At 38.8% G+C, this 12451-nt stretch overlaps 1 protein-coding gene and 1 pseudogene across 1 annotated transcript in view; one reads left to right on the plus strand and one right to left on the minus strand.

The window, feature by feature from the left end:
- Positions 1 to 12451, plus strand: part of DNAH5 (dynein axonemal heavy chain 5) — a 320870-nt gene that overhangs the window by 112377 nt on the left and 196042 nt on the right. Inside the window, exons 22-26 of the mRNA XM_069556071.1 lie at positions 844 to 977; positions 4726 to 4927; positions 5713 to 5948; positions 9922 to 10140; positions 11482 to 11544. Coding sequence (XP_069412172.1) covers positions 844 to 977; positions 4726 to 4927; positions 5713 to 5948; positions 9922 to 10140; positions 11482 to 11544 — 854 coding nt within the window. The remainder of the gene's footprint in view (positions 1 to 843; positions 978 to 4725; positions 4928 to 5712; positions 5949 to 9921; positions 10141 to 11481; positions 11545 to 12451) is intronic.
- On the minus strand, positions 11641 to 12161 carry LOC138421741 (large ribosomal subunit protein eL33-like; annotated as a pseudogene).

Genomic DNA, 12451 nt, shown 5'->3' on the forward strand with positions numbered 1-12451 from the left:
CAGATGCCATGATCTTAGTTTTTTGAATGTTGAGTTTTAAGTCAGCTTTTTCACTCTCCCCTTTTACCCTCATCAAGGGCTCTTTAGTTCGTCTTTGCTTTCTGCCATTAGGATGGTGTCATCCCCATATCTGAGGTAATATTAGGGAGTATATGACATCCAAGTTGCTAATGATAGATGATAAATGTAGTCTTTATTTATTCAACCTTCTTTTAAAGCAGCTGAGCAAACAGCAGAGCTTGTGTAATTTTCAATTAGTGTTCATATCCCTTGAGATGATAAATAAACTAACCACCAGGAAGGCACTGAAACAAGTCTTTCTTTAAAATAATCTGCTACCAAAGAGGATAAAGGCAGAGTGTGCAGGCTCAGTAGTTGCAGGGCATGGGCTTAGTTGCTGTAAGGCATGTGGGATCTTACTTCCCCAACCAGAGATTGAACCTGCATCCCTTGCGCTGCAAGGTGGGTTCTTAACCACTGGACCACAGAGAAGTCCCCTCTATTGCTTCTATAAAGAAGATTTTCAGAAGTCCTTACTTTACTGTTACAGTGTTAGTCATTCAGTCGTGTCTGACTCTTTGTGACCCCATGAACTATAGCCCGCTAGGCTCCTCTGTCCGTGAGATTTCCCAGGCAAGAATCCTGGAGTGGGCGGCCATGTCCTTCTTCAGGGGATCTTCCCGACCCAGGGATCGAACCTGGGTCTCCTCCATTGGCAGGCAGATTCTTTACTGTCTGAGCCACCAGGGAAGCCCTCTTACTATTACAGAAACTCACTCATCTTTTTAAAAGCACATTTCTATACCATTGATATAAATATTTCTCTCTTTTTTTTCCCTTTAGATACCCTTGAGATAGCATCTGTGAACTTACCCATTCCCGTGCAAACCAGGAACTATTATAAGAATGTTTCTGACAACAAAGAGATTGTAAAATTAGTCTCTGTGCTTAGCACAATCATCAACTCCACCAAAAAGGTATGCCAAGAGGATTTGCAGCCAGGCTGTTTTGCTTTACAGCACAGACCTGTGTGAAGTCCAGCATTAAAGCTTGTCCTTCATGTAGCCTGGGTCCTACCCTCTGTGACTTCAGTGAGCAACTTATGGAATCTTGTACGTGCTCAGGAAATGTTTAACTCAAGATTTTTCATTCCAAATTGCAAGGTGAAAGAGAACTATCTTTTCTGTTTTTTTTTTTTTAATATTGTCTCCTGTTTAATGCCTTAAACTACTTATGTACTTATATACCACTAGTACAAATAAGTCTGTTAAAAAATTTGATACTTCTCAAAGCGCAAGTCAGACTTCACTTTCAAAGAGTCAGTGATGCTGGAACTGGCTTGTATCATTTGAAACAGAGTAAGATTTACACTCTAATTTTGTATTTGTGTATATCAGATGAACGTTTATGTACATTATAATGTGTAGATAAGATAATACTGAGAATATTGAAAATATTATCAGCACAAACTTGCCCCAGACATGGATATAAACTCAGGTTAATTTTTTTCTTCCAATCTCTTCTTGTCTCAACTTTCCCTTTTCTGTTCAGGCAAATCTGTTTTCATGGTCAAAAAGACTCAAAATTCTAAAGTCAATTTCTTCTTAAAAGAGAATATTCGCATTGCCATTAAGACCTGCTGACTCTCTAAAAATGTTTCTCAGTGTCGAGGAAACAGCTGTCACTCAATAAATGTGTCTTTTCTATTACTGAGTTTTGATAGAATGAATTTCTTTTGTTTGAAAGTGTTTTGAAAAGCTGCCTTTGCTGTAACCATGTGAGGAAATATTAAGTTTAATTTTAATGTATTCCTGAGGGAACTGGAAGCTTTTGCATTTCTGCACTTTCTATTTTCCTTTCTTAATATAGTGCAGGTCCTGTATTTAAGTCTGCCCTAGGGACTGCGGTCACATAATTCAATTTAACAAATATTTGTCTAGTGGTTAGTTTATCAAGCTCTGTACTAAATGTAAAGGTAAGTAGAGTATTTTATAATGATAATAAGCATTGAAGGATCCTTTCAAATCCTCAGTAATCTTAGAAAACACAATAAAATAGATAATAATAAAGTTCATTACTTTCTCTGAATGTAAGCAGCCACTATTATGAAAATCTAAGAGTAAGCCCTAGTAGTTGAAATTAATATCCTGCTGGCACCAAAATATTTATGTTTGTGTCATTTTTGTTACATTTGCCTTTCCATTATGTGAAGGAAATGTACGGATGTTAGTCTTTCTTAAAATAATAGAAAAAGTTGGCACTTAGAATAACTTGAAGGACTTTATCCAGATTGATAGGATGGCCAAATTGTTTGTCGAGGTATCTATGCACACTTGGTCACAGTGTTAAATGTGGCCCTCCCTGGCCATCGACCCTTCTGAATTTTGTATGATTGACCTTTCTCAACCACAGAAAATCCTCTGATCCCAGCCCCTTTCCTCTTACAGGAGCTAACTGAATCAGAATGTAAACTTGACCTATGTTCAGCTCATCCAAAGGTTGGCCATCAACTTATAACACTGCCTGGCTTGAAAAGATGAGCTGGACCAAATAATCAAAATAACTGTGGCAATTAAAATAACTTAAATAGACCAACCCTACAAATGTAGTTCATGTACTTTTCCTTTAGATTCTAGGTTACCTTTGCTTTCAAAAGTCCCAATTTAATCAAGTTAGACACTTTCAGATAAAATAAATGAGAGTCTAAAACTTATTTAGGTAGGGTATGTTCTTAATGATATAAACTCTTGGATGTTGAAAGAGCGGGATTCTGGAATTTCTACCCATATTCCGGGGTCCTTGATGATCTGTAATTCATTCTTCAAACCATCATCCATTTGTGAGAATGTCCACATGCTGTTGCAATGCATTCTGGGTGTGTATGTCAGCATCTCAGCTCACGCCAGGGGATTGGTTGTGGTTGGGACACACAGCAGCAGGCTTACCTTTCTGCATTTTAATGAGTGGGAAGTCTCAACACTCATTAAGCCTGAGGTTCTGAGTGACACATTAGCTTTGTGTTGGGCATGGCGGTAAAGATATCCTTGGTTTGGTACAACTTGGTGAAATTTACTTAATTGGACCTTTTAGAATGAAGTTGGAAATGCTCTTTTCTTTCAAATAATGGCATTTTCACTCTCAGCTTAAAATTTTTTTTTCTCATTCAGATGTAACTCTGAAATTATAATATTAGCCAGGAGAAAAAGTTGATTGCCCAGGGCTGTAAACATTAGAATGAGGAGACAAATCTTAATTGTTTGGAGATGGTATAATTATTTACTAAGTAAATCCAAAATTGCTCATCTGAAAATAAAATATGGCTTAATAAAGAGTTAAGTTAGTGGTAAGTTGAGAGATGGGCATTTCTGCTGAAATACAGTAAATATGTTCCTAAAAAGCTTGATTTGCAATGTCACACATTTAATAAAATAGAGATTATGAGAAAAATGGGGTTGGGACGAACATACAAAAAGTAGGAAATTCTGTAACCAGGGTAGTTAACAAAAACGGTAACAATCATAGTGAGATACTAACCCATTTAATAACACTGTAATGAGTATGAAACTTTACTATCAAAGATGAAAGAAACTTGGGAAAAGGTGATGTAAAAAACAGTTAAAAATGCTGAGTTATGGAAACAAGGATAAAATATGGAAAAATCAGGTCTAACTGTGCCAAGAACATTCTCAAAACAAAGTGGAGACCAAATTAACCCCAAAGAAAGAAGGGGCAGAAAGCATTGTGCCCCTCTGTGGGCTGCTGCTTTAGTGGGTACAAAGCAAAGTACTGGGAAAAATAACTCTTGATAATGGGAGCTTCCTGTTATATTGATATCATTTCCTATTTGCCAATTGCAAGAGAGCCAATTCATCTTACAGAAACACACTTTGTAGAAAACAGGATCATTCATTAAAAAACCAATTAAAAAAGTTTATATGCCATTCATATAGTTATAAGAATAGTGGGAAAAGGTCATTTTTTATGATAACAACATCATTGGAGATTACCTAGGAGCATACATGATGAGAAGTTTGTAGGGTCTTTACGAAGATTTCTCTAAAACTTAACAAGGAATTTAGAAAGGAAAGATGAGAAGATATAGAAACACACAGAAATATTTAACACTGTACGGATGTCTATCCTTATCCAATATGTTTATGCATTTTGTGTGATTCCATCCAGTCTTTCAGTGGAGTTGGATGCTGGATGTATCTGTTTGTGTCTATATCTAATCTCCATACTCTGAACTTAGGGAACAAGTCAATGGGCTTCCTTTGAGATTTCCAGTGGATTTCATCCATGAGAGTCTTGGTGGAGCTCTGAGCAGTGGAAGAAAGTGACCTCAGAGTATTTTTTTACCCCTGTAGCGTCACCCTCTCCTTGGTATGGTTTCGAGCTGTGGTTTTTGACCTGAGGTCCAGCTCCAATCAACTGGGCCCTGTCCACAAGAGATTTCATGGACTCAACTCTCTGCCCCACCCTCCCAGAAACTGTTCCCCGCCCTTTTTGGCTAGGATGGTAGTTCTGTTGTTACCAGTCCTGGGTTACTATGTTCATTGTTGTATCTGGCTCCAGTTCTATGGATCTTCAACTGGTCACATGGTTCACTAAGTAAGCATGTTAATGAACTGATGGGAACCCCTAGCAGTTGGCAAATATCCACTTATATTATGATGTTGTTTTTTATTCTTCCTTTTCTACACAAATCTGTCATTTATATTCTAGGAAGTTATTACGTCTATGGACTGCTTCAAACGCTATGATCGCATTTGGCAAAAGGAGAAAGAAGAAACTATTATGATGTTTATTATAAAAAACCCCTCACTTTCTGAATTTGAATCCCAGATTCTCTACTTCCAAAAACTAGAGCAAGAAATTAATGCTGAGCCTGAGTATATCTGTGTGGGTGCCATTGCTCTGTATACAGGTTGGTTTATTTTTTTTTCAGTCAGTCATGAAAATTCAACAGTATTGTTCTGTCTCTTTACCTAATTAGCATTCCAGAGAGTTCTAGCTTTCTTAAAGATTGACTTTCCTTTTATGGGCCTCAAGCTTCAAGACCAATTTGTAGATTTGTTTTTAATTCTCTTCTGCATAATTATTTATTCTGGACTGTTTTGGGATACTTTGATGCTAAACCTTGAAAATGAAGGCTAATTAAGAGAAGGGAGGAGTCTCTCATATTTGGAATTAAAATGTACTGTTTTTAATAAATAACAATAGCAAGCATTTGAAGTTTATCTCCAGCAGTTTTCTTAGGTACTTTTTTGGGGCGTTTTGAAATGTGTTTTCAATTATTTCAAAACAGGCTTTATACAATCAATGAATATACAATAATTTGTTGTTGTTTAGTTGCTAAGTCATGTTCAACTCTTTTTTGACCCCATGGATTGTAGCCTACCAGGCTCCTCAGTCCATGGGGTTTCCCAGGCAAGAATACCTGAGTGGGTTGCCATTTCCTTCTCTAGGGGATCATCCTGACTAAGGGATTGAACCTGCATCTACTGCGTTAGCAGGTGGATTCTTTACGACTGAACAGCTAGGGAAGCCCATATAATAATAAGGAAACACTTTTTTTTTTTATCAAGTTTGGTTTTTCACGTGTTAAAGGGCTGTTGGCTGCAAAATATTTACTATTGGTGAACAGTTGCATTGGGTCTCCTCATACTTGTTCAAGGTTTTCAAACTGAACGTGGAAATTGGGTTTTACAGCCGATCTGAAGTTCACCTTGACTGCTGAGACGAAGGCCTGGATGGTTGTCATCGGCCGTCACTGTAACCAAAAATACAGAAGGGAAATGGAAAGCATTTTTACACTTGTTGAAGAATTCAATAAGAAGCTGAATCGCCCCATTAAAGACCTAGATGATATTCGAATTGCCATGGCGGCACTGAAGGAAATTAGGGAGCAGCAAATCCCCATTGACTTTCAAGTGGGACCTGTCGAGGTAACTGATAATCACTTGTTTATGTGTAAGTAGGAATATCTCCAGATGTTGACCGCTGTTAGAGGAAGTGTTGACTGGGTCTGGACTGGAGTTACAAATGGATGCTAAACCCATGAACAATGATTCCAGTAATGATGATATCTGACCTTATAGGGTGCCTCATATGGGTTAGATCTCATCCTTTCCTTGGCATCTGAGGTCCCTAAGAGCAGAGCCTGAGATGAGGGTTTCTGCACGAGTGATTTGTTGGCAAGTGCTCATGAGAGAATCAGAGTGAAAGAAACAGGGAAGGACCAGGTTGGGTGTGGGAGGAAGCCATGCTGGGGTGTGATCTTAGCTGTAGACTATCAGCCTGACCCCAGAGGCGGTTCTGGAACATGAAGTGTACCACTCAGTTGACCCCACCTTGAGGCAAGGGGGACTGTCTTTACTCCCCCAAAGAGTTGATCATTGACCATGATCTCCCCATGAGGAGGCTTCTATCAGCTGAGGACAATTTTCAAGGGAAGAAGGCAGCTCGATTCCTACAGCCAACATGCCCAACAGCCGGGATGCAAATGTCAGCTGGCAAATAGGACTTGGATGGGGCACTGATGGTGTCTATTCATGAGTTTACTCCCTATTAACTTGTTTCATCCTTGCTACAACCCCCTACATACCCACATGGAAACTGAGGGTCAAAGACGTCATGCAGTTTTATTAATGTTGTGCATTACTTTTGTTTTTGTCATATCTTTTCTGGATGAAAATTCTTTATTAGGAATGGGTTGCTATAGAGACTACTATAACTGTAGCATTAAAACAATTTCAGATATAAAACGTTGTCTTTTCATCATGTGTATTAGTTGCTCAGTCATGTTCAAGTCTTTGTGACTCCATGGACTGTAGCCCACCAGGCTGTTCTGTCCATGGAATTCTCCAGGCAAGAATACTAGAGTGAGTTGCCATTCCCTCCTTCAGGGGGTCTTCTCAACCCAGGGATGGAGCCCGGGTCTCCTGAATTGCAGATGGACTCTTTAGCATCTGAGCCACAAGGGAAGCCTCTTTTCATCATATTGTAACTTAAATGTCTGGACTTAAACTCTGATGGTCAGGATCATAGCCTTTTATCATATTTTCTGCACTTCAAATTTTGGAAAATTTCAATTTATGGTGAAAATGGTGGAGATGACTTCAGGTTTGTGTTTCTGTTGTGCTGGGTCAAGAAAAATCAAATTTCCATTATGCTTTTCTTGGGAATTGAAACATCAAGGCAAAGACCCCCTATGTGGTATAGGACCAGGGGAATTTGGAGAAGGGGTTTGAAGAAGAGATCCAGCAATTGTCAACTCTTACTCCTGAGCTGAGAGTTAAGACAAACCCTTGTCAAGTAGTCAAGATCAAGATGCAATTTTTAGTACTGATAGAAGTTATTTGGAAGATCTGGTTTGGTGTTTGGCTGCTATATTCCCACTGTATCTCACCTCCCCCATCTTCCCATCCTATCAGTTCAGTTCAGTCGCTCAGTCATGTCCAACTCTTTGTGACCCCATGAACCACAGCATGCCAGGCTTCCCTGTCCATCACCAACTCCCTGAGTTTACCCAAACTCATGCCCATTGAGTTGGTGATGCCATCCAATCATCTCATCCTCTGTTGTCCCCTTCTCCTCTTGCCTTCGATCTTTCTTGGCATCAGGGGCTTTTAAAAATAGTCAGCTCCTTGCATCAGGTGGCCAAAGTACTGGAGTTTCAGCTTCAACATCAGTCCTTCCAATGAACACCCAGGACTGATCTCCTTTAGGATGGACTGGTTGGATCTCCTTGTAGTCCAAGGGACTCTCAAGAGTCTTCCCCAACACCACTGTACAAAAGCATCAATTCTTCAGTGCTCAGCTTTCTTTATAGTCCAACTCTCACATCCATACATGACTACTAGAAAAACCATAGCCTTGACTAGACAGACCTTTGTTGACAAAGTAATGTCTCTGCTTTTTAATATGCTGTCTAATATGCTTTCCTTTCAAGGATTAAGCGTATTTTAATTTCATGGCTGCAATCACCATCTGCAGTGATTTTGAGGCCCAACACAATAAAGTCAGCCACTGTTTCTACTGTTTCTCCATCTATTTGCCATGAAGTGATGGGACTGGATGCCATGATCTTAGTTTTCTAAATGTTGATCTTTAAGCCAACTTTTTCACTCTTCTCTTTCACTTTCATCAAGAGGCTTTTTAGTTCTTCTTCACTTTCTACCATAAGGGTGGTGTCATCTGCATATCTGAGGTTATTGATATTTCTCCCAGCAATCTTGATTCTAGCTTGTGCTTCCTCAAGCCTAGCATTTCTCATGATGTACTCTGCATAGAAGTTAAATAAGCAGGGTGACAATATACAGCCTTGACATACTCCTTTTCCTATTTGGAACCAGTCTGTTGTTCCATGTCCAGTTCTAACTGTTGCTTCCTGACCTGCATGCAGGTTTCTCAAGAGGCAGGTCAGGTGGTCAGGTATTCCCATCTTTTTCAGAGTTTTCCACAGTTTATTGTGATCCACATAGTCGAAGGCTTTGGCATAGTCAATAAAGCAGAAATAGATGTTTTTCTGGAACTCTCTTGCTTTTTCAATGATCCAGTGGATGTTGGCAATTTGATTTCTGGTTCCTCTGCCTTTTTTAAAACCAGCGTGAACATGTGGAAGTTCACAGTTCACATATTGCTGAAGCCTGGCTTGGAGAATTTTGAGCATTACTTTACTAGCGTGTGAGATGAGTGCAATTGTGTGGTAGTTTGAGCATTCTTTGGCATTGCCTTTCTTTGGGATTGGAATGAATACTGATGTTTTCCAGTACTGTGGCCACTGCTGAGTTTTCCCAATTTGCTGACATATTGAGTGCATCACTTTCACAGCATCATCTTTCAGGATTTGAAATAGCTCAACTGGAATTCCACCACCCCCACTAGCTTTGTTAGTAGTAATGCTTCCTAAGGCCCACTTGACTCCACATTCCAGGATGTCTGGCTCAAGGTGAGTGATCACACCATCGTGATTATCTGGATTGTGAAGATCTATTTTGTACAGTTCTGTATATTCTTGCCACCTCTTCTTAATATCTTCTGCTTCTATTAGGTCCTATACCCACATGCAATGGGCTTGTGGACATGAAGTCCCAGAATTGTCCTTTCTCATCCATCAGAGAAACACTGGAAAGCTGCCTATCTGTGTTACTTTGTTCAGTTCGGTTGGTACTGAAGTGTAGACTGGAGGCATGCCTTGAAGGAGAAAAAGGGAGGAAGACCCTGTGCTATAGATGCCCAAATCAATAATCTTTTCCTCAAATCAGCAACCAGGTGTTCATTCTATGTCTAAGAGGAAGAATAATGATGGGAGAAGAGGCTAGGGATATTTAGGAAAATTTTTTTCTCATGAAAACCAAACTTTGCCTCATTTTAATCTTCTAGACAAAAGAACAGTCCAGGATTTTTCATCCTTTGGGCAATGATTGGCTCCTGGTGTGATTTAAGCATGCCCTCCTATGTTCTACTGTTGGAACCTTTTATCAACAAAATGAAATATGGTAGAGTTAAAACTGATTCATTTTGTTATTCTAAAATTAGCAGTTTAATTGTTTTACATTTTTCATCTACTTAATTTTATAGTCTTCAAATACAATTTAGGGGCCTAAGTAAAAATACCATTTGTTTGTATAATGATTTATAGTTTTCAAAATGCATTTAAAATGATATCTTTTCCATATGCATGAAAATCCTGTGACACATCCAAGAAATTTTCCTGTTTTACAGATGAGGGAACTGAAGCTCAGTGGCTCCATTGCTCGCTTAAGCTTTTCCAAGTTTGCAAGTAGAGAAACTAGAACTCTGGACAGTTGCCCTGTCTTGCTGATTTTTTTTTTTCATTCTGATGCCCTAAAAAGATGACTGTGTGTAGATTTATGCATCTGACTGGCAGAAATCGAATTTTTCTTCTTTTTGTAGGAATCCTATACCGTGCTTAACAAATATGGGCTTCTGATAGCAAAAGAAGAGATGGACAAAGTGGATACCCTGCGTTACTCTTGGGAGAAGCTTCTGGCACGTGCCAGCGAAGTTCAGAATGAATTAGTCTCACTGCAACCTGGTTTCAGGAAAGAGCTTATTGGTACCGTGGAGGTTTTCCTCCAAGACTGTCACCAATTCTATGAGGATTATGATGTGGTATGACTCTGTATTTTTGGGGAAGAGTGAATGCAGCATACAAAATGTTGTTTAAAGCTTCCATGTCAAATTTAATGAAATCCCCCTAGAAATAGAAATTTTATTTTTATGAGACCAAAGGTATTTCCCTTTCACAATCCTTTCCCCTTGGATTTCATCCAGGATAATTTCAACAGTAAATGGAAATTAAAAAGTACTGTTTGTATCATTGGTCTCTTACTGAAGTGTTTGGTAGCGTTCTAGATTTGTGTAGACAAATATTACTCAATTATAGTTATCGTGATCATCCTTCTCACAGCATTCATCATTCTGCAAATATTGCAGAGTTGCCCTTGGTGCTGAAGATACAAAAATGGACAAAACAGATTGAGTCCATATTTTAACTGTATGTATATGAGTTTTGGTGCAGAATCTTCAACTGGGAATACGTTGTTTAAAGAGACCCATTTCCAACCAATTATAATGTGCTGCAGAGGGGAAATGTGTAAAGTATAGGGTAAAATATTTATCTATTAATCAGTAACACACCAAAATGAATGAAGTTAGGAGACTGGATTCATGCACCAACTTCATGGTTGAGGAAGCACAGACATCCAGCTTTTTTAAGGTGGCCTAATGTAGGAAAACCTGATTAGAATGTTTATATTACAAGTCACTTTAGAAGTAGGTATTAGAGTGGTAAACTCTGTAGGTTGTGTGGCATTAGTGCTTTAGTTCAAACCATTCACTGTGCTTCTTACAATTATTGACCCTTCTTTGTCTGTGTTGCCTAGTAGATGAATATCACGTATTTTAATTTTAAAAAAATTTTTTAAAAATATAAATTTATTTATTTTAATTGGAGGCTAATTAATTTACAATATTGTATTGGTTTTTGCCATACATCAACATGAATCCACCACGGTTGTACACATGTTCCCTGTCCTGAACCCCCCTCCCACCTCCTTCCCCGTACCGTCCCTCTGGGTCATCCCAGTGCACCAGCCCCAAGCATCCAGTATCATGCATTGAACCTGGACTGGCAATTCATTTCAAATATGATATTATACATGTTTCAATGCCATTCTCCCAAATCATCCCACTCTCTCCGTATTTTTAATTTTCAAAATTTCTTGACATATGAAAGTTCTGACTTTAACTTGGCTTTTTTGGCCTTGAAAATATTTCCAAATGAGTCACTTTTCTGAGTCCTTTTATTTTTTTTCACAAATAAAAAGCTACGTTTCCTATCCTATATGTGACATGCATGAAAACAAAATTTGATATTCAAATACATTGAGCTTATGAAATTTGTATGCAAATACTTCATTTTATCTTATCTTTTTAAACTGTTTATTTCAGAATGGTCCAATGGCTAGTGGCCTGAAACCCCAGGAAGCCAGTGATAGACTTACCATGTTTCAGGTAATCCTTTTAGTTTCTTTGACCTCCTGTACAACCAAAATCTCAATGTGTTTTTATTTTATTTCCACACTTTTGTTTATTTACTTTGCAGTAAGTTTAAATCCTCAAAGGGTACAGCATCACATGGATTCTGTATCCAATGGCCTTAGCAGGAAGGTTGCTTCATAATTTGGCACAAACCATACCACTGTTTCCATGAGTGCAAGTTATGGTTGGGCTTCCCTTGTGGCTCAGCTGGTAAAGAATTCACCTGCAATGCGGGAGACCTGGGTTTGAGCCCTGGGTTGGGAAGATCCCCTGGAGAAGGGAAAGGCTACCCACTTCAGTATTCTGGCCTGGAAAATTCCATGGACTGCATAGTCCATGGGGTTGCAAAGAATCGGACATGGCTGAGCCACTTTCAAATTATCTTTCCTCAGATTACTCTGGTCTTGTGAGGTTTTCCACCAGGAGTTACTGTGTTGTTCCTTGCTTTGTGCACATCCCTTGTCTTAGAATTCAGTTTCATCTTGAGCACATACACCTTCAATTTTCAGGAGAGCTGTGTGGTCCCTCTGGTTCTGTAGACCCTGCTTATAGCCAGCAAAAATGGTGTTGCCCCACAGCCTGCCAGACATGTTTGTCGTTTTAAAGGTCCTGTTCCCAGCAGGCCTCTGCAGGGTCCAAGGTGGCTGAAAGAGCTCAATGTGTTTTATTTTTTTAATTTTTTTTTACTTTACAATATTGTATTGGTTTTGTCATACATCAGCATGAACATACTCCCCCCCCCCACCCTTAATATAGAGAAGCTCATTGTGGAATACAGTATATACTTACTTACCTTTTAAAAACTGTGATTTGGTATGGTTATAATTAGAATTTGTTCCCATGTAATTAATGGTACTCCTTCAGTATTCTTATTTACATG

Source organism: Ovis canadensis, chromosome 16 (assembly GCF_042477335.2).
Source record: "Ovis canadensis isolate MfBH-ARS-UI-01 breed Bighorn chromosome 16, ARS-UI_OviCan_v2, whole genome shotgun sequence".
Taxonomy (NCBI): Eukaryota; Metazoa; Chordata; class Mammalia; order Artiodactyla; family Bovidae; genus Ovis; species Ovis canadensis.